At 43.3% G+C, this 24,881-nt stretch overlaps 3 protein-coding genes across 3 annotated transcripts; 1 reads left to right on the top strand and 2 right to left on the bottom strand.

The window, feature by feature from the left end:
* Positions 1-4,154: 4,154 nt before the first annotated feature.
* LOC133893708 (ankyrin repeat-containing protein P16F5.05c) lies at positions 4,155-6,220 on the bottom strand. Its single transcript, XM_062334801.1, has 6 exons — positions 6,002-6,220; positions 5,767-5,854; positions 5,273-5,337; positions 4,866-4,934; positions 4,730-4,779; positions 4,155-4,606 (listed from the first exon to the last, which is right to left on the bottom strand). The coding sequence occupies exons 1-6, from the start codon at positions 6,074-6,076 to the stop codon at positions 4,495-4,497; spliced, it is 459 nt and encodes a 152-aa protein (XP_062190785.1). The 5' UTR covers positions 6,077-6,220; the 3' UTR covers positions 4,155-4,494.
* Positions 6,221-8,995: 2,775 nt separating this feature from the next.
* On the top strand, positions 8,996-9,935 carry LOC133892880 (uncharacterized). The gene has a single exon (XM_062333866.1). The coding sequence runs from the start codon at positions 9,083-9,085 to the stop codon at positions 9,755-9,757; it is 675 nt and encodes a 224-aa protein (XP_062189850.1). The 5' UTR covers positions 8,996-9,082; the 3' UTR covers positions 9,758-9,935.
* Positions 9,936-16,753: 6,818 nt separating this feature from the next.
* On the bottom strand, positions 16,754-20,024 carry LOC133893171 (uncharacterized). Its single transcript, XM_062334143.1, has 6 exons — positions 19,626-20,024; positions 19,166-19,272; positions 17,922-18,030; positions 17,689-17,850; positions 17,358-17,531; positions 16,754-17,053 (listed from the first exon to the last, which is right to left on the bottom strand). Exons 1-6 carry the CDS (start codon positions 19,896-19,898, stop codon positions 17,021-17,023), a joined length of 858 nt encoding a protein of 285 aa, XP_062190127.1. The 5' UTR covers positions 19,899-20,024; the 3' UTR covers positions 16,754-17,020.
* Between the last annotated feature and the right edge of the window lie 4,857 nt (positions 20,025-24,881).

Raw genomic sequence — 24,881 nt, 5'->3', positions numbered from 1 at the left:
ATAAGTGTCTGTACATCGGGACATAAAGATGTCTCTAAACACAATACTGAGAACGCCTCAAAATAGCACGATATTAGACATGTTTGGACCGATAGTAGCCACATAAAGATGCTTCTTGACATGATATTAAGAACATCTCAAAGTAGCACAATATTAGACACGCTTCGATCCTCACTTAGTATCTATAGACGTCTTAAAATGTATCAAACAAATTCTATCTAGAGATGTTATACAATATATCATAGATGTTTCTTGATATTAGTATTGTACATCTCCGAAATTAATGTATTCATATGAAGTTGGGTGAAAAAATAACTTATATAAAAGTTATAGCCTTTGATGAAATCTATAACTTTGTAATTAAGAAATTTTCTATTTGAAGACATTTAAATGACCAAACAGTTATAAAAAAGTTTAAAGAACAAGGATCAAAAGAATCTTATATTTACTAATCGGAGGTTCTTTTTGTTGCCTCTACGTTAATTGTAAGAAAATTCTAGAAATTCTCATAAAAAAGTAAAACATCCGACCGTCGAATTAATTGATTGACTAACTGTAACCATGGATCAACAACTAGACGAAATAACATAGAAAATTAAAAAACAAATCATAGAGTCCAGCCTCAAGACTACTTCTTACCTTACCTTACCTTTCCTTCTCTTTTTTGTTGTAGATATCATTTATCCAACAAAATTACGATAGTAAACTCCAACTTAATTACGTTAGCAATCAACACACTTTTTCAAATCAATTATAATCAAACATTACAAAATTAAAACAACAGAATGCAAACATATTACGGATTATCACACAAAAATAATATCAAAGAATTTATAATGTATTTAAAAAATAATATGAGATACGGTGATGACATTAAAAATAATAATAATTTCAAAAAATCAAGAAACAAATAAAAATCAATTTGCGTAACACATAAAATGAAAATTATAAATTAGATCTATTCACAAATAATAAACATGATTCTAATATTATGAACAAAAATTTATTTATATTTTACATTCTAATATTTAAATATAAATAATTGATGCATCTTAGCATACAACCATTATTAACACAAACATCTACAATTCAGCCGTAAACTAAATTTCTAGCATGTGCAATCATACGGGTTGATACGCTTTTACATATCTAACTCTAGTTAGGATTGTGTGAGACTTGAGTCGGTTAGTCAAGCTTATGTACATATGAAATATTATACAACGTGTCTAAACTAGTAGACATGTGATATGAATATATCTATGAAAACATATCTATATATATATATAGTTATGAATGTATATATCAAAGCGTATAGATGAAATAAAGCATAACGTGTGTTTTTTCTAGCAGCCCGTGTGCGCGCGCCGGCCGACTCTTTCGGGGCAAACACGGAGAAACAGAGAGATACGATTGTGTGTGTAGCTGTGCGACAGTAGTGAATGGCTTTGCCAGATTCGACGTGATCGTGTGGTTGCAACTTGTGATCTGGGCCGTTGCGCCATGCGTGATTGTTGTCAGGGACGTCATGCTTACCAACCTGTACGCCACGATAGTGTCCATTATTAACTACTGCTTGACGCTGTTTAGTCGATCATGGCAAATTACCTGCACGCGTTAAGTGTACTTTATGTAGACTTGTAGAGAGACTATGAAGTTGTACTGTGCTACCCTAATGACTGCCCAGTGCTATACACGCCATCAAGTATTAATCATCTCGATCGCACAGTTGGAAGCAGCTTTCATCTCCATCCAAGGCTGCTGACACATTCATACAAACCGCTGCCAGTATACAAAACCTAGCAGATTTGAAAGATGAGCCGGCCGGCAGCAGCAGTCAGCAACTAGCTCGGCAAGTGCATTTAATTACTGCAACATTAAGCTACCCAAATATAGTCTCACTATGTACTCCAAATATAGTGATAGTAGAGTGCTGTAAGGGAAATTTTCGTATATGTATGTGCACATATACTTTATAAAAATTGTTCATTTACGTTGAGATTAAGATTCATGTTAGAGAAGTAATAAAAAATATCATAAAGTATGTAACTAGAATAAATAATTGATAAATATCATGTGAAGCGATGGATGACTAACACAAACCATTCGTGCATAAGTGGATGCATTCCGGTAGAGTGCTAGCCATAAAACCATGATCGATACAGCACCTACACTGCTGCCCAACACGTAGAGCACGGGAAGGGCATCATGGCTGACGACGGTCATTAAATAACATTCCTTTGGCGCAGCAGTACAACTGAGCTGAGCAAATCCGTAGAGCGCATGAGTGGTCCGGAATGGATGTTTCGCTAGGAAACTGTTGGTACTGCATCGTGGATTCGTTGTTAAGGTTGTCACGGGACAACGATATTTTACGGTCGGCGGCAGTAGTGAGTTACTGACATGTACCTCACATGCATGAGGTGCAAAATTGAGATACTCTGCTTCGAGGCCTCGCATGGTAATCTTTGCGGGTGTGCCACATGAAATTTACATGTCTACCATATGTAAATGAGATGTTCATTTTTGCCTGCGAGTGATCCCAGTGCGGCGGGGTAAATGAAACCACCTCAACCGTTTCCTGTGAAACGGCAGGCTCGGCATCAATGCAACCGCACGGCCATCTTGATCGGAATGGATGGTGAAGTCAAGTGACTTTAAATTAACGTGAATTGTTGGATTTGAATAGACAGATCAAATCTGATACTCCAGTACCACTATAGTAAGATCACGATACTTTTCATCCTCTCGTACTAAAGTCACAAGATTTCGATCCATCTTATCCGGGCCGGCCATCCTGGGAGAAATGTCGAAGGTAGCAGGGAAGCCCCTAGTGCCTAGCAGGAGTACTACTTCTCAGTGCTCATCACAGGCAGCATCGCCTTCCATTTTCCATGTTCCCATCACTCCTCTGCATCAGGCGACGCACCGAGCCTTAAAGCGGCGCCACTGCCGTCGCACACAGGGCGCTTGTGTCAGGCGACCGAAATACATGAAGGATTATACACACGCCGTGTTCGCACCGTACTAGTGCTCTGCTCAGTGCTATGTCTGCATCACGAGCCACGCGTACCATCAATTCTTACCACTAAGCTCTCCTTGTCTCATGCCCCGAAGTAACCGAGGAGACGGCGACGGCCTCGTGAACTTCACGGTTCACGCTGCACCCGGCGTCGCCTTCTCCTGACCTGACGTATATGAAGTTAGTGTTTGGTTCGTGTAACAGATGTGATTGAGCAGATCTATTCTGTTTTTAAGTTGTTTGAACAGAGTTGTTTAAAAAACGGTAGAATATAACTATCTCACTTCGAACATAATATTAACGGTGGACCCAACTTACTAAAATAAACTCGTTTTAGCCCACCTGTCAAACAAACATCTATATATGAATAGAATCATCATATCCTCAAATATATAAATAAAATCATTCTATTCTATCTCGCTCTTCAACCAAATACTACCTAAATACAGAAGGTCCTGGCTCAACCGTGAGACTGACAGGAAATACAAGTCCACGAATCATATCTTAACTAATATTCATTTATCTGTTGATTTTTCTCACTTAGCTTATAATTTTTTTCACATGCCTTTTTAACCTGAATCTCAATACAAATATGTGACACTGATAAGCAATGTGTGTAAGGATTAGTAAAAATTTTGCATTGTGAGACTAACCCACCTAGGACGGCGACGCGTGCACCTTGATGGATGCAAGGTCACTGAACAGAATTATGAGAGCAAACTAAACGGTTGACCTGCTGAATGGTGCAACGCTGGGGGCATCAAACCTGTTGACGGGAATGGAAATGGTTCGGTTGTCATTAGGAAAGGACCATGCACCAGTAGGCATCGTCTGGATTGGACACAATGAGAAATTGGCAAATTGCATTGCATAGGTATAGATCATGCATCTCAATTGGACGAAGTGGGCTCTGAGACTGCGTGCTCTCACAGAGGCCCAAACTACAAGTCAGAACGATCACGGTCCAAGCAGAACCAGCTAGGTACTTGAACTAATGATCTGGATTCACCAAGGAAAAGAGCTTGATCTGGAACAGTGACCGATCATATCCAACCACCAAATGGTTGTTCATGGTTGCACTTTGCAAATTGACAAGTAAAAAGCACTTACCAATACATTTCAAGACAATAAAGACTGAAATCAACAGCGGAGGTGCAAATTCCATTTCACCACAACTGGGACCCAAGGAACTCCAAGGAAAACCATCAAGGATTACAATATTATCGAGGAAAGCCACATCTTTGACTGCTGCACATCAAGTTTATAACGATAGGTTCTTCTGTCCACGTTCTGATGTCATTGACACTAACATGCGCTTGCCGACACAGATGATAATCAACTCATGCCAAAGGCTAAGTTACCATATTGTCCCAGATACCAGCACATCAAAATCAGAAGTGACATAGATAGTACCATTAAGAGATAAGAACAAGGTTGCATGTCATTCATAGCTCAAGGTATTCATCAAGTCCCTTTTAGGAGACAGTAACACCATCAAGCTCGGCTTGAGCTACTGCTGCACCGATTGCATCGATCACCTCCATCTTGCCCTTGGTCACTGCTTCATCCATAGGGGTTTTCTCATGGCTGCAGAATACAAAACATGCCATATAAGCACAATCACTACTCACGGAAAATAATACAGGGTCATGGAAAATGGGTTCTCAACAATATCACTTGTTAAGACATGGCCATTTAAATTGAACATACCTGTTTAGGGCACTCACACTAGCCCCAGCACATATCAAAGCCTTGATTACCTGGGTTAGTTATTTTTCAGACGAAGCAGTGTCATTAAGTACTTATATTGGTACAAGAAAGCAGACCAGCCAAGGAAGCAATTAACCTCTATATGTCCATTGAGGCATGCCCAGTGGAGGGGTGTGTTCTTCTCCAAGTTGGCGGCATTAACATTCTGCATTTCAGTTACAGTCACAAAATGAACTTATCAGTCTAATCCGAACAAATATGCAGCTTAAAAAAGTTCAGGCTTTGCTTGTGGTTAACTCGGCTGCTGCCTGTCATATGCTTTTTTTTTTCAGGCTAGACTGGTTTGTGGATCTTTTTGTTAACTGGTAATCCCAGCAGATTGCAAAAGACCTTAACTGACTTTCAATAGAAGTTGGATTATCCTTTCTCTAATAAGAAAAGTGCACAGACTACAAAGGGGCTCAGCTTTAATTGAAATCATGAAACGATGACATCTCACCGGGTTCAACGCAATAAACAATTGTACAAAGATAGCTTTCTTACCGCTCCATTTAGAATCAAGTATTCCACCACAGCAAGATGCCCATTGGCAGCAGCCATATGAAGAGCTGACAGTAATGGCGAAAGGGTCAGTTAGCCGCCCATAGAATAAGTAGTTCACAGTAATGTTTGATACAACCAATCATCAAGGTCACTCGGTGGGCTTCATATGAACTCGAAACTAAGTTTTGACAAAGTTAAAGAGTTTACGCTGTCAATTGATGGTTTCAAGCTTGATGAGCATTAGCATGATAAGAATAAGACAGTGAGTCTACAAAATGAGGCAAATAGGCTCATTGATCCACTATACACTGATGAAATCTTGTACCACGGAGCAACTGCACCTCAATTAACAACATTGTTTATTACTGCTACCTTCTCAAAGAGTTTATTCACCAAACACATACCCATGCTAATGTGCTACACAATTGCTTCCTAGATAAATTCAGCAATTCAGTCAGTACCGCACGTAGAAGAGTTCGTAGAATCGAATTAACCTGTGCGGCCCTGTGAATCTGTGGAGTCCAGTGAGACACCAGCGGAGAACAAGGCAACGACATCCTCCAGGTCGTCGTACCTAGCGGCCTGGCAATTAGCAAGCGAGCACGGCGCGCACAGTTAGTGGAGCGAAGCATACGTCTCAATCTGCAGCAGCGCATACGAACAAGGGAAAAAAGAGCTCGGCGATGAAGGAGAGACGGTGGTGGTCTGGAGTTTTGTGTAGGGGCTTACGTCGATGAGATCCCGAGCCTGCTCGGCGGCGGAGGCGGCCGCGGAAGGGGCCGGTTGCGCCGGTTCCACTCCCATAGGCACACGACGCGACGGACGGAGGAGGAGGAGGAGGAGGAGACGATGTTGCGGTGCCGCCGGCTGGCTGCGCCCGGTGCTGCAGTCTGCCGCGGTTGCGCTTGCGGGCGGCGGCGGTCTCCGCGTTGCTCCTAGCGATTCCTGGACACGTCAACACCGGACGTGAATTCGGCCCGACCCAAGTTCTGCGGTTTTAGGTTTAGCCAGCCCAATCCAAGTCCAGCGTTTTGGGCCTCTCGTAGGGTTGAACAGTCCAGGCCAGAGTGGCCTTTTTGCTTTGAAATTGTTTTTTTCTTTTTTCTTTTCTCTTTATAAGGTCAACTGATATATCTATTATATTATTATTTGAGGGTTAAAAGGAGCCATCAAATTACCACATTAATTGGGAAAAAAAATCTAGATCACTCATTATTATGAATATCTAATGGTCTAGATTAAACCAAAGAGTCCATATCAAGTATAACTAATAAATAGCTAAATTCGTAATTAAAAATTATGGAAAATTAGCAGTTTGATTTTCAGACTGTTTGAAAAAGAAATATATCTAAATAAACAATCCAAATAAAATAAAATAAATAATAATTGAAATTGGGGTTAGAATAGAAAAAAAGGATCCATATCAAATATAGTCTTAGAAAAAAGCAAATTATTATAAAAAACAAATAGTTAAATAAAGAGTCCATGTATAATATAAGTAATCAAAGGCTATCGTGACAAAATATTGCAGCGAGGCTAGCCACACTATTAGTGTGAGCCACCTTGCTAGTTTTACTTAAAAAAGGTCAACTGATATATGTTTATGTTGGGATATATAGCATGTTCTATTTACCTATTCTACACTTCTACTATTTTTTTCCTTTTCCTTTTATATTTATAAGGTCAACTGATATATCTATTATATTATTATTTGAGTGTTAAAAGGAGTTATGAACATCAACGGTCTATATTAAACCAAAGGATTCATATCAAGTACAATTAATAAATAGCTAAATTCGGAATTAAAATTTATGGAAAATTAGAAGTTCAATTTCCATACGGTTTGGAAAAGAAAAATATCTAAACAAAGAGTCCAAATAAAATAAAATAAAATAAATAATAATTGAAATTGGGGTTAGAATGGAAAAAGGAAGGATCCATATCAAATATAGTCTTAGAAAAAACAAGTTATTATAAAAAAAACAAATAGCTAAATAAAGAGTCCATGAAAATATAATTAATCAAAGGCTATCGTGACAAAATATTACAGCGATATAGTTACACTATTAGTATGGACCACTTGCTAGTTTTACTTAAAAAAGGTCAACTGATATATGTTTATGTTGGGATATATTGAATGATCTATTTACCTATTCTATACTTCTACTATTTTTTTAAGCCTACACTTCTACTACTTCGTCACACGTCTGGGCGTTTGGTCGAAACACAATATTGAGTTGTTAACCGCATATAATAACGAATTTAACTCATGTTTCTGGAAACATGTCATGTGCAAAATCGATTTGATGGGATCTTCTCAAGCTTTTTTATGGGCTGAAATTCATTTGTCAAACTCAGCCGCTGAATCTGTCAAACTCATTTGTCAACCCCCTGATCCTACATTGAATTCGGTAAAAACTTTCCCTGCACTTCTTGGTCAAAGTTGCAGACAGGTTGCTAAGCTAGCTAGTACAGAAAATTGCAGGCTTGATATATCTTGATGCGTTGACAAAACCAGTTGCTGAGATGCCATGCCTAGTTGGATAAGAGCGTTTCTGTCAGTTCTTTTTTCCCGCTACGAGCCGACTTCATGTCGACACCAGAGCTGATTTCTGACCAATTCTATGTCATGTGCCGACGTGCGTTGTAAAATTCATTCACAGAACATCGTTCTCTTTGAAAACAAACACTGAACATCATTCTGAAGAGTACCAATTTACGATGGGTTGGTTTTCTTTGAACCTGATCAATCGGTACATGATCAGATTACATCCGTTGGTAGAGATTCCAGCCGAGCCCACTCGGGTTTGATCCCTGGATGTTGCACGTCCCCTGGCCTCAAAGAAGGCCCTGGATAAAGGGTCTGATTCTAAAAAAAACTCTGCATGCGGTACCAAGTTGCTTCATAGAATTACGTCAGGCCTTGCGATTTGCGAATAAAGTCATCGTCGTTTTGGATCCGGTCACGCACGCGAAGGAAAGTTTCAAACGGCGCAGCAATCGGTCTCGCCGACATCGCTCGATAGCTTCTGAGATGAGCGAAGCTTTTGTAGCGAGGCATCTGAATTTTTGAATGTGAGTTAGTAGTACTGCTGGTTTTACTAGCAATGCGAAAACGATGGATCTAGGAGTGTTTGATCAGACCACAAAGCTAGCTCTTGCTTATCGTAGCAAATTATACGGAACGGATAGGATCGCTGGTATCTCTGAAAAGTAAAATGTCGACCCGGTCTGTAAACAAGAAATGTTCTCTCCCCTTCGCAAGTGACGCCGGCCCATACTGTTCGCTGTGCGCCTCCTAGCCCCATCTACAAGCTTGTCTTCGGATCCAGGCAACACAACGCATGCACACACCTGTGCCCTCACCGGCACGGCAGCTGCAGGCTCTGCAAGCGCGCACGGCCAAACCGCCTTGCAGATGCAGATGCAGCCGCGCGCCGCCCGTTCCGTCTCCCACCACTAAACCCGCTCCCCCTTGCGAGCACCACGCCCGCGGCACATCCGCGGTTTTGACGCCCGCGGCCCGTGCGCCGGCCCAAAAAATACCCCAATTTGCGCGCAATTCTACCCCTCCCTCCCGGCGGACCGCGGACTTTTGACCACCGACGCGGTGCCAAGTTGTCAACCGCTACCCTACCCGTCCCGTCGTCCCTCGCACAGTTCGCAGTTGCACCGCGAGCGCCCGCCCATACATGCCAAACCGGCAATATATAAAGTGGTTGCACCTGACCGAACAACTGTGGATGTCACCGAGCCCTAGCAGCTCATTGCGTGCTGCTGCTTGTGCTTCGCACGTTGCGCGTGGCCGGCATGGCAGGTGGCTTGCTGCGGTGGCTCTGCGTGAGCCCGACGCGGCGACGGCGTCGCGTGGCGCGGCTGGTGCTGTGGGGCGGAGAGACGCGGGCAGCCGAGCCCGGGAGGGCGGCGGGGGAGGTCATGCTGGAGCACGCCGGCCGCGTGGTGTGCCGCGCGGACGGTTTCCGCATCGGCCGCCCCGCGCCGGTGCTCGCCATCGAGGACCGGCTCGAGGCCGGGCGCACATACCTCGTGCTCCCCGTGGACCGGCTCCCGTGCGGCGGCCGGGACTCCGCGGTCACCGCGGCGTCGATCGCGGCGCTCTCGTACGGCGGCGCGTCGTCGGGTCCCCCGTCGCTGGTAGTGGGCGCGAGGAGCCCGTTCGAGTACGTGAAGGACGACGACGGCCGGACGGTGATCAGGGTCACGGAGGAGTTCATCGTGAAGGCCGTCACTGGTGGGAAGCCGCGTGGTGGCGGTGGCGAGGGGGACGACGCGGACGGTTGCGGGGCGCTTTGCAGCACGCCGGAGCTGAGGAAGCACTACGAGCAGCTGGTGGGCGCGTCGAAGGGGCGATCGTGGTCGCCGCGGCTGGACACGATCAAGGAGCGGAAGGGGCGGAGGGTTATGGACGTCGTGAGCCCGGGGAGGCTGTCGCCGGCGAGGCTGCTGGGGCTGGACAAGGGGTGAGCTAGACAGGCGGCGACGGCCTTGTAGATGTCGATGCAGATTAAAATTGCGAACAAAGCTAACGAACCTCTCATTGAGCTTGATCCATGCTTCCATGGTCAATGCTGATGCTGTTCCTTGGCTTAACATGTTGATTGGAATCGGATGCACATACGGACATATATGCGTCTTCTTTGGACATGAATTTGTGCTACTTCTCAAATCACAATAGAACTAATACAAGTAATCAAATTGCAAGATCAAGCATGTCTTGTTTGTCCTTCACGTGTGTATTGGTGACATAAGCTGAAACACACTTATGTTCTCCATTTCACACTAACCCATCTCGTTTCGTCACAAAAAAAAAAAATGCAAAAACATAAGTACCCATAAAACAAACAATATTAGGAATGGTAAACGCGAAGTGCAGCAGGAATTTGCATGGAGCATTCAGATTTCCACCTTTTGCATCAAAGAACAGTTAAAATTCAAAATAGGGTAGGCCGCAATAGAACTGATCGCAGCTGTGTCAGGATCAGGCAGAGCCTTGTGATAACCTTCCAGAGATGCTACTAATTGGACAGAAAAACACACCGGCTAGTCGGCTACCCAACGTCGAAGGCCAATTCTCCGTACTGAACATCTTCTCCAATTTTGGAGATCAATTAGGTTGGATTAAGAGTATGTTTGACAGAGTTTTCAGATTAACTTTTAGAGTGAAATCGGTCGGAGTTTTGTCAAATGACAGTTTACAGTTTTTAGCTCCTAGAATGATTCTGTTTGAGTGATTTCATAAAGTTTACGCTAAAGAATCAGTAGATAAACATTTTCAACCGTAGAATTATTTTTTCTAGAGAATCAATTCCCCTAGAGAAATTAAATTAAAAAAACTCTAGCAAACAGATCCTAAATTCCTCTATCTGAGTTCTCTTTTTCCTTCGCCATGTCTCACAAAATGCATCTTCAAACATAATGGCTCAACAGAAAGCACAAGTTACACAACCAAGACGAGACCGATCTGCACTGGTGGCTTCACATGAACACAATGTACTTTCAGCATGGCAGCAACATGCAGAGCAACCTGACTCGGGTCTTGGTCAGTGCATGTTGCAACGGTGGTGTGGCTCCTAGTAAGAGCAACTCTAATAGATCATCTATAAAAATTTCTCCTTCATATTACTCCACCACTTTAACAACATATTCATATTTCACTCTCTATATTCTCTCTCATTTCTTAATAGTATTCTATAACTAGCAATATACTCGTAGAGACTATATTTTTGTAATGATTATATTTCTAGCTGATATTTTTTCAACGACTATTTTTTTATATCTATATATGCAAGTCTATTTATCATTCCTAAGCTGTGTCTCCTTTTCTAGCTCTCTCTATGTCCTCTCCCACATATATTTGTCTCTACTTCAACATCGCAATGAGGCGTCGCAACATCATCAAGCAAATTCTCATGGATTCGTCATCGACCTTATTCGACGACGACGAACTCATTGTTGCTACAGTCTTCCAAGTGCATGATGAAGATCGACGCTTGAATGCTCAACGCCATGGCGGTTCCGTGACAGGACATCGAGTAATTCATCACGACAGAGAAGTTAGACATGCGAGACTAAACCAAGACTACTTTTTAGAGACTCCCACATACGGCCCGACTATCTTTCGGTGCAAGTTTATAATTAGTAAATATATTTTGTTCGCCCTTATTTTTATCCTCTCGTATCATTTTATTATTATTTATGCGCAGATTTAGAGTGGCTTATTCTCTATTTCTTCATATAGGGAATAAGAAAAAACTTTTCTCGCAAGCTTAAGAAGGTGCTAGGAAAGATGTCGAACAAGCATTTGAAGCTCTACAGGCTCCTTTTGCCATTATTTGTGGACCAGTTAGGTTTTGGGAACAAGAGACACTCGGACAAATCATGATAGCTTGCGTCGTTATGCATAATATGATAATTAAAGATGAGCGGGAAGACTTTGAGTACAATCATGAGCCGAAAGACTTCCATTAAGATCACGAGGGAGAAAGGGTGACAGTTTTTGATGAACACACCCCTGAGCTGTCTTAGTTTATGGAGTTTATTAAGAGCAATCATGGTATCAGAAACCGACAAGCTCACTCTCAGCATCAAGATGATCTAGTCAAGCAATTATAGCAACTATATGTAGAGTCGTTATTCTTATAGTGTAAGTATTTGGAATAATGTAGTCAGAACCTATCAAGTAGTGTTTTCATTATAGAATGGTGTAGTATTTTCAAATTATGTATGATGATGTATGCAGTCCTTTCTGAATTAATCTATCATGTTCTTATAGTTCGCACAACAAATAGTTCACACCACAATGCAAATAGTACAACTAAAAAACATAATAGTCTCAACCTGATGCGTTGTATCGTCAAGCGATGATCTCACCCTGCAAGCTCATGTAGTACTGTTGTTATGACCCAGTTATACCACTAATGTCCGTGCTCATAATCCTTTGTTCATCATGCTTTTTCTATTGATCTAGCTTTTGTTGTTCTAGTGCTACCTTTTTTCTTTCTATTTTCTACTTACTTTATTCAAGTGCAATCATCTTTTCTTCCATTGCAAGTGCTCGCTTGTAGCGAGCATCTTTCTTAGCCTCTTTCTTATCTTCCCTTTCAATCTTCTTTGACGACACTTTATCCAATGCTAACATAACAACACTACCATCTAAAGAGCTGTAACTTTTATATCATCATTTTCGTTCTTTCTCGGCTTTCTTACCGGTTGGTCTTCTCAATGGATCATGTTTAGGAGTACAAGCCTCAACTTCATCATCGTTGGAGGTCGTACCTGGAGATGAAGTACTCGGACTTGCATTGGATGCCGTCTTTTGTTTTTTTTAAGATAATCTAGAAGTCCATTTTGGATGGTGCTTTAAGATTCTCCAGCAATGCAATAATCTAAAAGATTTCCCTTTAGTATCTTCTGCCTAGTACAAAGTACATACATGAACAATCTGCAAGTGAATATATCTTATAAAACTTGCACACAACATATGAAGCTACAATATATAAAACTACAAGAAAATTAAAGAGATATATGCACACCTTATCTTGCGTTGTCATATCGCTTTGTCTTCTATTCTGAATCCAGTCATAACATCCATAAAACTTGTTAACCCATTCTTAAATAGTACCCTAACGGTTGGCAAGAGAATTTTGATTGCACACCGATTCAAATTTCTTGTTATGGTAACAGTAATGATGAATCCTAGCCCAGTAAGATTCATGACTTTGTTTGTTCTCGATTACTACATCCAAAGTGTTATTTAGTCATGCTTGTACCAACATGTCATCTTCCTGCTCGGAGAAATTTTTGGATCTTTGGTTGGTGGATCTGGAGGAGACGATAGGTTCTTCAATTTGTGATGGTTCCTCTTCAATTGGGCTAAAATTCTGACTATCCTCCCAACTTGAGCCATCGATTCCACCACTCAATAAGTTACAATAAAATCTATCTACCATTGAAGCACCCTGCTTTAACATTAGAGAGAAAGTATGCATATTTATTACATCACATTTTTAATAAACTGAATAGGGAACATATGGGACAATATTTGCAAAAATATATAAAGTACCTAAGCACAATACTACACATTCATGTAAAACTCTAAAGCACTAATGTTATGCAACGGCCATTGCAGAAACAATGCACAAGTCCCTCAATCGTGACAAAACCACATAAGGAAAAATAAGCAAAGATTATAAATATGAAATATATTAACAAGTAAATTTGTTTGTATATAATCTTATTTTTCAAAGCATATACCAAAGTAATTTTGCTTGTTTATAATCTTATTTCTCAGAACATTGCTAACAAGTATATATGCATATATATACCAAATAATCTCACAATGCTCCCTATCCCAGCCAATCCCCATTACTAACAACTAGCACCGAGGCTCCCCTTCTCCATATCGCCCTTTCCATATCCTCCAACACCACCCCTGTCCCTTTCCAAATCAACTAGCACCGAGGCTCCCCTTCTCCATTGCCCGCAGGCCGCAGCGCCTCCAACCGCACCCCCAACTCCCCTTCCTACCTCACCCCAACGCCTACCTCACCTCCAAAGCCTTCACCTCCAGAGCCGTAGTCCTCTCCCTGTCCCCTGGCCTCCAATGCCCCGCTCCTCTTCCCTTCACGGTGCTACCGGTCCTCCCCTTCCATCGGTCACTGCCTGTGCCTACCTCACCTCCAGAGTCGTAGTCCATGACGACCAGGGCAGGGGAGACACCTAGGCGCCTAGCGTCGTTGCTCCCAGATCTAGAGCGAGGCAGACTGTGGGTGGTAGTGTGGGCTGCGGGCAATGGCAAGACACAAACAAAGGCCTCACTTGAGCACACGGGCACAGTCAGGGCAGCGAGCTCGGGGGCGCCGGTCAATTCTGAAGGAAGAGGGGAAGGGAGATGGCAGGAGGACGACGACCGTTTGCCGATGGCATGCGAGAGAACACCCGCTACATGTGGCGCGCGGCGACCTAGGTATGGAGGGCAAGGCAAAATAAATGGTGCAATGGCGTGTTTGTTGGAGAGGGTTTTTCAGACTATTAGGTTGTTTTGGCAGATAGAGGGAGTGATAGCTAGGTTGTTGGAGTTGCTCTAAGAAAGGGGAGGGAGGTGAGGAGACGTGCGGGATGGAGCGCCGCTTCGTTGAGCTATGACATGAATCGGAGGAGACGGTTCGCCTCTGAGGTGATCCCTGCTTCAGATACCGACCACCGACTAGGGTCTCCTAATAGCTCATGGTCGCTCTCCAGGGGTGAGCGGCATCTAGACCCATGCCACCCCAACATCACGTTTATTTCGGTGGCGATTATTTAGGTCATAAAACAAACAGACAGATTGTATAATTCAACTTTTAACAATTCAACCTCTAAATTATAACAATCCAATAATCTATTTTTCACCAGTAATCTATAATCTACAAACTGTTTTTTATCATATGGAATACCGACCACACTAGTCGGTAAATCAGATAACAATCACACCCCGTCGTCGTGGATTACGGCCAACGCCACCCGCCCGAGAGCGGAGAGGCGGCGAAGGAAGCAAGGAAGAGGTGCGCGCCGTGCCCTCGACGGTGCGCCTGGCGTGCCCGCTGGTGTACCGCGAGCCAGCGACCACGCCGTCACCTCATGGTTGCTCCTCGTTCTACCTTCTCCGCTACACGGCAGGGGGGAGCGGGCATCGCGACCGTCGTCTGTCCGCTCGCCCCTGCGGCCTGCGCCAAGCCGCCAACTGTGGTTCACAATTCCGAGCACGCGAGTGGTGTGTACCGGCAGCTCTCGTAACTCACCACGCTTCTGGGCTCTGGCTGTTGCGCGGCTTTGCCCCTGTCGCTGAGTTGCGTAGGCCCTTGCCAGATGCCACCGACGCCCATAACAGCACAAGATTTTTATTTTATTTTTTGGCATGGGAAATATGCTATTAAACTTCTAAGTTGTGGGAAATTAGCAACTTGATTGATTCCCGTTGCTCGAGTTTTTCTTGATAACTCAATTCGTAATTCTGATCCTGAATAAGTTCTGAAGTTTTCTATCATTGGTATACATGTTTGCTTCTCATGTCTTCTCCCTCTTATTCGTGATGCAGCGGAGCCGTCACTCGCGCGCGGCCCCTGGGGTCCAAGCGCTGTAGCTTACACACTTGCAGTTACTGAACTGTATGTAGATACATAAAATCAATCAGCAATACTGTCTCAATTTGGTGAACCCACTCTCTTGTCATGACACAGTTCGAGCTGCTGACCGAAGAGCCGTTTCGACTGAGCTTCGGCACGTCTGCCATGCCCACCAGTCACCAGGTGCCGGTCCTTGGCCTGGAGCGTCAGCAGCCAAGGGTGCGTTGGCCTTGCTCGATGCAAGAGAGGGGCGGCTTAAGCGGCGGTGGCGTTTCTTGGGGCCCCAGAGGTGCTCGCTGTTTCCAAACACCGACCACCCCTTGGGTACCTTCCAGCCATCCGATCGGACCTGTGCGGCCTAGGTTAGGTCTTCCTCATCAGGCTCACTGGCTCATCGACGGAAGAAGCAGAGGATGGCTCACTGGCCGGCGAAGAGTGCCAGAGGCGGCGGCGCGACCGGCACGTGTTTCTGGAAACGCCACTCACCAGCTCGGCCTCCGGCGGGGGACCTCGGGGCTGGATGACCTTTAGAAGTAACATAAATATATAAGAGTTTACTTTCAGTTTTAGCGTAGTACAAATGCATAAGACAAAAAGAGAGAAAAAAATACACTAGTTAGCAGACGATGAAAAAGCTCCAATATAAAGTTTAGACGGTCATCTAAATTAGATAAAATTTTATCTCCTTTGCCACCCACTTCAAAGAGTACACCGTGAAATAGTGCTTCCGAAAATTGCAGGCAGGATTCCGACTTTATCCCATACTGGCGTCATTTCCGAAAGAAGAACCGTTTCCGGAAGATTGTCGCTAGGCTGCTTGTCATTGTTTTGTTTCTTTCTTTAGAGGTGGCTTGAGAACTGAGATCACAAGGAGAAATAGGGGTTCTCACTTCTCAGTCACAGATATGGGCTGGAAAGGAGCCCATATCTCCTTACCACGGCACGGGGAGCGGGCGTCGTCGTGACCGCGCTCTGTCCTCTGTCCACTAGCCCTTGCGCCAGCTATGGCTTACTACTCTGAGCGTGCGCGTCGCAATGCGCCGGCAACTCTTGCCAGTTGCCTCGCCGCCGATCTCCTCAGCCGTGTCGCTGCTCTGTTCGAACAGGCTTGTGTAGAATGGAGTGCTTGCCGCTGCCACCCACCGGCAGCCGGAGAAGCGCGCACCCATTTTGGATTGCCTCGGCCACTTCGCCGCACTCAAGGTCACAATCTGAGGCCTCCCAGCACCAGCTGATACCTGAGGGAGGGGTACTGGCAATGGCGCCGTGGTTTCGTCTTCATTTCATGCTTCATCTTCACCGAAAAGGACTTTTTCTGTCTTTTGAGGATCAAATGAAAGTACTGGACAATTGCACATCACTTAATCGGGTCGATGCGTTTGGATTACAGAATTCACAACGCAAGCAACTTACCAGGCGGCAAACTCAACATTTAAATGCGTACATATACATCGGTATTGCTACGGAATACAGAAAGGCCTGTCACAGGAGACACTGCTCTCGGTTATTCCCTGAGAAAATATGTACAAGAAGCCCGGGCAAGAAGGGCTGGCACTATGTACAAGGAGGCAACACTACTGACTACCTAGCCTTTTATTGTAGCTCAGGTGACTCAGCAAACAACTCATTGTACCTCAACCCCGATCCTCTCGGCGACCTGCGATACAATTACAAACAAATGTGCAGGTATGAGCAAACACACGCCTCTGAAAAAAAGATGCCGAAATAAAAAACAGCTGCTAAGGATCTCCTGGTCAAGTTATACAACAAAACTGTTCCTAGATTTTAATGAAGTAGAACAGAAGTATAGAGCTCCCAGATCTTGAAATACCAAATATTAACTAAGCTTTGTGATATCTAAAGGTTAGATTCCAAGCATGGAGTTCACTAGAGTGTTGATAAATAATTAGTTTAAAGTTCACTAGAATTTGAGCAGAACGGCAGAAGAGAAATATAGATACCTCCTTGAAGGAGTAAACATCACTGCCCCAAAGCCAGGCGTCGCAGCCTGCGTCCCTAGCTCCCCATAAATCATTCCTACGGTCATCACCAATATGCACGGCTTCTTCAGGTTTCACGCCTAACAGCTCGCATGCCTTCAAGAATATCGTTGGGTTTGGCTTTTCTGCTGCGACCTATAAGTCAAAGATCCAAGAAACATAATTTAGTTGAGATTAATAGGAAAAAAGAGCTGAAGCTTATATGCAAGAGCAGTAACTACAGGGGCAGTGCTTAATTAGTAGGCTTAGCTAAAGCAGCTGATCTTTGAACTATTTAGAAACTTAAACTCACCTCAGCAGATACAGCAACTGCATCAAACCAGTGATCACATTTCAGAGCTTGTAAAAGTGGCCGAAGCCGAGTGTCAAAGTTGGACACAACAGCTGTTTTTACACCAGCCCTTCTCAATGCCTGGAAAACACGACCAGCATCTGGATCGCATAGATACCAAGCCTACAAAACATGTACGGATATACCTAAATAAGAAGGTTCAAAAACAATTTTAATTACAATCTTTATCTCACCTTTTCAGTAGTATAGTAATGATACAGTTCCTCAAAGTATTGTAAATCTGAGCACCCCGTAGAGGAACTGACTATGTATTGCCAAAAGGGTCTTCCATCATTGACATACCTGGAGATACTCGTATACATTAAGATTGGAATTTCAGATGTATGCAGCAGCATGATTTTTGAAAGGGGCTTGAATGTAAATATGAATTCTGGAGGCTGAATAACTTAAATCACATATTCGCATGTGTGGAGGGATGCAAGGCTCCCAGGCTTACAGCTCTCTTTAGTAACATAACCACCTCAACATTTCATTCTGGTACATGTGTGTGCAGGAATGAAAGCAGCAGTACTGCCTTGGACCACCACCCAGATACGCTGAGAAAAATAGTTGGAGATGACTTTTGATCAAGATGTTTCTCCTGATTCTAACCCCGTAGTAGTGTAGTACTTTCTTGTTAGGTATGCTTGTAAAGCACACAAAACCAGGTCAAATTATTACTTGTCAACTGCACAGCATTTTCACTCTAAATTCTACACCATATAACAAAACTACAGCCTGGCAGAAACTTAACTACGTAAAAATCAACATTTATTTTTAGTTTTTGTGTTTTTGTTGCCATAAAACGGCAAAACTATCTTATTACTGCCTGAGAAGATAGATACCAAGGAACTGGCACCAGATGAAATTTGGGAGCTGTCCTGTTCTTGGATCTAGATCTGAAAGACTTATGAGGATGTAATTCTCGCAGTTGTTGACTTGTTCTTGCAGGGACATGTCTAGTGTTGTGATTTCACATTTACTTACATATGATAGTTTACCTTTGCGTAAACATTCTTAAATTGCAATTTACGTGAGATTGATAGACATTGGTTGTGCTATTCTATATTGTTGCACCTTGCATGCACACACGTTGGATGGAAGTTCGTTGGCTTGAAATCCATATCCTTATGCCGGTATATATATGTAGCATGTTAAGCACATGTCAATTGCATGTTCTTACAGTATCAAATTCGCTCTTGCTTTCTTGCAGGGAACCACTTTCAAGCTGATAGTTAATGCCATGACTCGTTTAAATTGTGCAAAAGCACTAGGTATGCCGTATTGGATTTTTCACCACTTTTTTAGATGCTACTTTTTCACTGCAGCGCACTCAGATTTTTTTCTTAAAAGAGTCACGCAGGTCCATCCAAAATATAGCAAGTTACATGCACGCATTTGGAGCTGTAGAACATTAAAAAAAATTGAACTGCCATACCTCAGACGTGATCTACCCCATGGTTGCGCATATGCCCGCCGATACCTCATCAGGATCTCATCCTCTGAGTACTCCACTCCATACTTTTGGCCGATCGTTCTGTACACCTGAACAAACATTAACAGGCGACATCAGAACATAAACATATCCAATCATCATACAAAAGGAGCCTCTTCCGCAATTCGTTATACAGGGGACAAAACCACATTAAGCCAACAACAACTCCTTAAGAACACTAACAGATCTCTCTCCATACCACAACCCCAAAACCACATGTATATACTATTACTAAAACGAACCAACAGATCAGCAGATCAACTCCAATCACGCGTTGCCAGACGCTGACTTGCTTGTCCCAGCAATTAGCTTCTCGTATCCAGAAACAGTACAGCAACCGCGGCATCACAGAGGCAACAGAGGATATGAATCGGAGAGGCGAGGAAATGGGAATCGAGCCGACCTGGGCCATGGGCTCGGTGGGGGCGAGGAGTGTGCCGGCGGCATCGACGAGGATGGCCTTGTGCGTGATGTCGCCGTAGATGGCCCGCCGGTAGTCGTAGTACTCCCGCGCTCCCATCGGCTCCCACCTCGCGACCCCGGCGGCTGCCCCCGCCTCCGCAGTCACCTCCGCCGCGGCCGTCCCGAGCAGCCGCCTCTCGCCGCAGCCGGCGAGCGCGGGCTGGAACCGTGCGGCCGCCGCCGCCGCGGCCGAGCGCAGGCGCGCCACTGCCATTGTGCTGAGGAGAGCGGGCGCGTCAGGTGGTGGGGCCCAGTGCCAGGAGCGGGCGGTGGCGGTGGCGTCGCCGTGCCGTCCCCAGCGTTGCGCGCGCGCGGTGTGTGTGTGTGTGTTGGGGAGCTTGTGGTGGCCGTTTATAGGAGGCGAGGGCGAGGCGTGGCGGCTGGTGACCGAGGTGATGTGACGGCCTTCCATTCGCTTGGGTGTTCTGCTTACCTTTCCGTCTGCTTCATTGGGATTCAACATTCAGGTGTCGTTTGCATGATTAGATCTGAAGTGAAAGGGAAGAACTTCTAAAACAAAACAAATGTTGAACCAAATTTGGATAAATTAGTCATCTTAATTTGTTTATACTAACTAAGTGTTCATAAGTTAAAAAATATATAAACATTAGACGTTAAACGTGGTAACGTCGATAATAAAATTCAAGGTACGGAGATATGAATGTTTCATGTGAACGACGTCAAACGAATACGTTGAGAGCGTCGTTGTAGTTTGATTTTAAATGGGACGCGTAGGAGGAGAAGAGTATCCGTTAATTTTCCTTATAATTTATTTATTTATTTTTGTTAGTAAAATCGGTTTTATATTCGTAGCCGGTAACGAGGCGAGGAGGCTAGATAACAAAATGAGTAAATTATTTAAATTTTAATGATTTTTATTATATGAGATGAGAGTATAGAAAGATGTGCATGAAAAACAACACGTGTTTTATATAGAAGAGAAATTAGTGTTAGAGTCTGCACATCTAAAACCATGTTTGGTAGGAGTAGGATAAATCAGAATAGCATAGACCTGTTTTCATAAAGCTTACGGTTATGCTTCTCGATACAAATCTTACTGTAATCGTTTTTGTCAAAAAATATAAATAAAACAGCCAAATCTTTCAAATAAAGCGACTCTTTTTGTTTTATCATTTTCATTTCACAGCTCCAGCTTGATGAGGTGAAAGCTGTGAGTGAAACTAGGTGGCGCTTGCACTTCTACCGGCCGGGCATTAAACACAAAAGGAAGCAAGTAGTGGCAGAAAAACATGAACCGTGATGCTCAAAGAAGCACTTATTTTTGGAAACACATAATGGTTGTGCACTCCCAAATCTGCCCAACGATAGAGAAATCGATCGTATTTGACTGGGGAAGTTGGAGCTCGAACTTATTTAAATCATTTTCATCATGTTTCCAGTTATAATCATCTGGGTATATCCAAGGTTGCATGGACACTCTTGTCTTTTTTTTTTTCCGAATCAGACACCACAAATCCAAATCAGTTTCTGACACCTATGTCAGATTTCGAGTTGTATTTCATATGTCTAAATTTTTTTCATCAAATCATACACCCGAATCTGAATTCATGAATTGGATTCCGACACTCGTATTCGTGATCAGGTAATATTGGGTATATCACATATGTTAGAGTATACATTAAAGAAGCATGAGTAGATTAAGTGATTAAGGACGTGTTTGGTTTAAGGCTTGGGTAAGCTAAACCAAATTTTGATATGTTCTAAAAATTTGGCAACTGTTTAGTTCGGAGTCAAAATTTGATCCTCTCATGAAAATTTGGATGGTTTTGGCCAGGCTGTCAACCATCTTATAGATGAGATGTCAGCAGCTCATTGCTGGCACGCAGTTCAAATTTTTATTATTATTAAATTTCAAATGTTAGTATCTACTAAATCATGTATCTAATTTGCAATTTATATATATCATGATATTCCTTGTGATTTTATCTACAAAACGAGATCCCACATGACTATGCTTCAACGAGAAAAAAATGATGACATGTACACCCCACATGTCATATTCATAGTTATAATAAAATTTGGGACTATCATCCAAATAATATTTTTTCTAGCATTACCTACGTTTTGGCTATACCCACAAATTGATAATATTAAATTTTAATTAGGTCATTCGTGGTCTAAAACCAAATAGATTCTTAAAACTCGATAACTCGGTGCAGGAGATTTCTTTAGATTCAGGAGATTCTTAGCGAAAGAGATGTTTAGGCAATGTAATGTTGCTCGTCTACTCGAATGTAATGTAACTAGCTTCGATCTGCTTACGAAGTGAAGTGGGAAATCGGTTGGAGCCACATGTGCTCGTGGTATTTTAAGCCATCATTTCACCTTTACCGTATGTTCCAAACTTCCAGTAATCAGCAGATAAGGACACAAACCGTTTTTATTTAGGTAAAGCTTAAATCAGCCGCCACAGCCAATGGTTTTCCGCTCTGCCCTCGTGTTTTTGGACACACGTGTTTGGCATATAGCATTTCGATGCGAAAGCAAAGTTAATATTTTTATCTTTAACTATCAATAATTAAAAAATCATATATATTGAGAATATAAAATTAATGTTACTAGATTTATCATGATTTTTTATATAATATATATATTTAAAATAATATGTTTTTATAGATAAAGTTAGTTAAAAAAATATCATATTAGAGATCACATCGATGTTGTAATAAACTTATATTTAGGTAAAAACGAGTACCTAACGCTTCATCTTTGATTAATTTAGAGAGACCGTGGCGTTAATATCTTCACGCCCATTGGCTTGAGACTTGAGAGCCCATTGATTGGACTAATGCCCAGCGAATCCTCGTCCATGCTGTTGGCGTTACACGCGTGGCGCACCGGTACGGTAGAACGTGAGCGTACATAAACAACGCCACCTGCTTACTCGGCGACTTGTTTTTCCCCGGCTCTCTTTCTTTTTTCGAGAGAGGTTCCCCGGCTATTTAAAAAAAAAAAAAGAGGAATCGTTTCCTTTTCATTCCATTCCAAATACACGATGTATGGAACCAGCAAATCCTTGGAGCACAACCTCACTCTTCAATTCTTCGCCATCCATCGGCACCGGTTCAAGAAGGAACGGCATGATTGGCCAACGTCACGTACTTGTAGCAACCGCAACCGAAGAGGAGCCAGCCAGGGGCTCAGTTGGCTCATGCGTGGAGCTTTAGATGATTCTATCGATCTCGTTGGACTGGCACGGCAAAACCGATCGAACTCCTGAGGATCGAGCCAGCGGCGCGGCGCGGCACCGGGCGGCCGGGCGCGAGAAAGTGGCGGGGTCGCCACATACGGTGGAGCGCGCTGACGTGTCGCTGCGAGTCGTGTGCGGCTGCGTAGGTGGGGTTGTGGCCCAAGCTGCTGCACGTACGTCGCGTTGAGTCGAGTCTAGAGGTGGGACTCGAACAGAGCCGTATTAAGACGGCCTATGGCACGACGATTTGATACGACTCATGGCACGACACGATATGGTACGAGAAAAATTGGTTTGGGCCAGGATAGCACGGACACGCAGGCTATGTTGAGCCAAGGTCCTGGCACGGTGAGCGGCTCGGCCTGACCTAAATAATGGGTCATGTCTGGGCCCGTTTGGCATGAATATGTTTGATTCTCGTAGGGTTGTTGGTTGATGATTGAAACATAATGATATTGATGATAGGTCAAGCTAATATAAGTGTCCGATAGTCGTTATGTCACTGGACTTCTAACATTTTATTCAAACCTCTCATTGTGACGCTAATTAATTAAGGTAAGAGAGTCTTAGGTATGTTCACGAACATATTAAAGCATGTTTGCTGTTTGTTACCAAATATATTCATATGTGTCTGTTTATTGAGTATAACAATCATGTTTACTTATCGTGACAGCCAGATTGAACCCTTGACGATGCATAATCATGCAACAACGATTGTATATGAGTTCACAAATGTGAAGGTCGTGTTTGGACCAGCATGGCATAACGATGGCACGGCATACCATGGACCGTGCTTGGACATGGCCGTCAACTTGCTGTGCTGTCACGGCAAGGCCCGATGGGCTAAACAGACCAAGTCTGCTTGGCACGAGGCACAAAGGGACCGTGCCGTGCCAGTCCGGGCTAACCCAAGTCCCATCTCTAATTAAGTCTAAGTCTGATCCGCGTGGCCACGACATGGGCGACCTGCTGTACTTTTTTTTAGAGAAAATCATCGTGGCACCTTTATTGATAGCAAATAAACATTACATCACTCATCAAATCCAATAAAATAAAAGATAAAAGGTTTCTTAATCCAAACATAAAATTGGGAATCTTTCACTTGACAAGATAAATTATGAACAACAGAATTGTTTTTCCTAAAACAATATTTAACTATTATATGATTGAACCCTTTGGACTTTTTTCCCGTGGAGAAGTGGATTGAGAAGGCGAAGTTGTTTTGTCTTGCCAGTTTGTTGAAGATGGATTACGCTTTCGTGCAAAACTGAACAGTGATCACAGTTTCACGTTAGCATATATCCTGGTACACGAAATCTACCAGGATTTATTTACGTTTTTCTACATGTCAGTTCTCGATCGCGTAACCTTGTCGTCTTGCGTTCTAGTCTGAATCTCGTTCCTCTCGAACAAAGGAATTCGTGCACCGTACTTTGGAGGTCCGTAGGAAGGTGCAAGTACACCGAAAAAAGTCGTTACCCTCGCTCCAGAACTCATGGAACAAAGATCTTCCCAAGTCGGAATCAGAAATTCAGGATCGTGTGGCTGCGACGCCGCGCGCTCTCATTTGATTGCACCTCAGGAATTGACAGCTGATCAAAAGAATATATTATGAGGGCATGCCGCTTGAATGATGGCCAAGTAATCAACCATCGTGCTCGCGCGAGACGGCAGGTGCTCTCCCTGACCACAAGCACACCAATTGCAAATAAAAGACTTGGATTTATTTGGAGCTGTTCTTCAGAACGAATTGCAGGAACTGAGTTTAGCTCAGCTGGTTGCGGTTGTTGATGTAGATCTAAATCATTTAGGTCTGAGATTTCTTCAACACAAGTTTAGATACGTATTTCTTATTATTTATAATATTACTAGTTTCTCTTACATCGGTCGAGTTTTTTTTTTCTTTCAAAACGAATCGTTGGAACTTCCTTGCGAATCAAGTTTCTACGCCTTAGGATATCAGGGGGGGGGGGGGGAGTTTCTACG

Source organism: Phragmites australis, chromosome 15 (assembly GCF_958298935.1).
Source record: "Phragmites australis chromosome 15, lpPhrAust1.1, whole genome shotgun sequence".
NCBI classification, from domain to species: Eukaryota; Viridiplantae; Streptophyta; class Magnoliopsida; order Poales; family Poaceae; genus Phragmites; species Phragmites australis.
The sequence above is the reverse complement of the archived record's forward strand: the minus strand, read 5'-3'. Positions and strand labels throughout refer to the sequence as shown.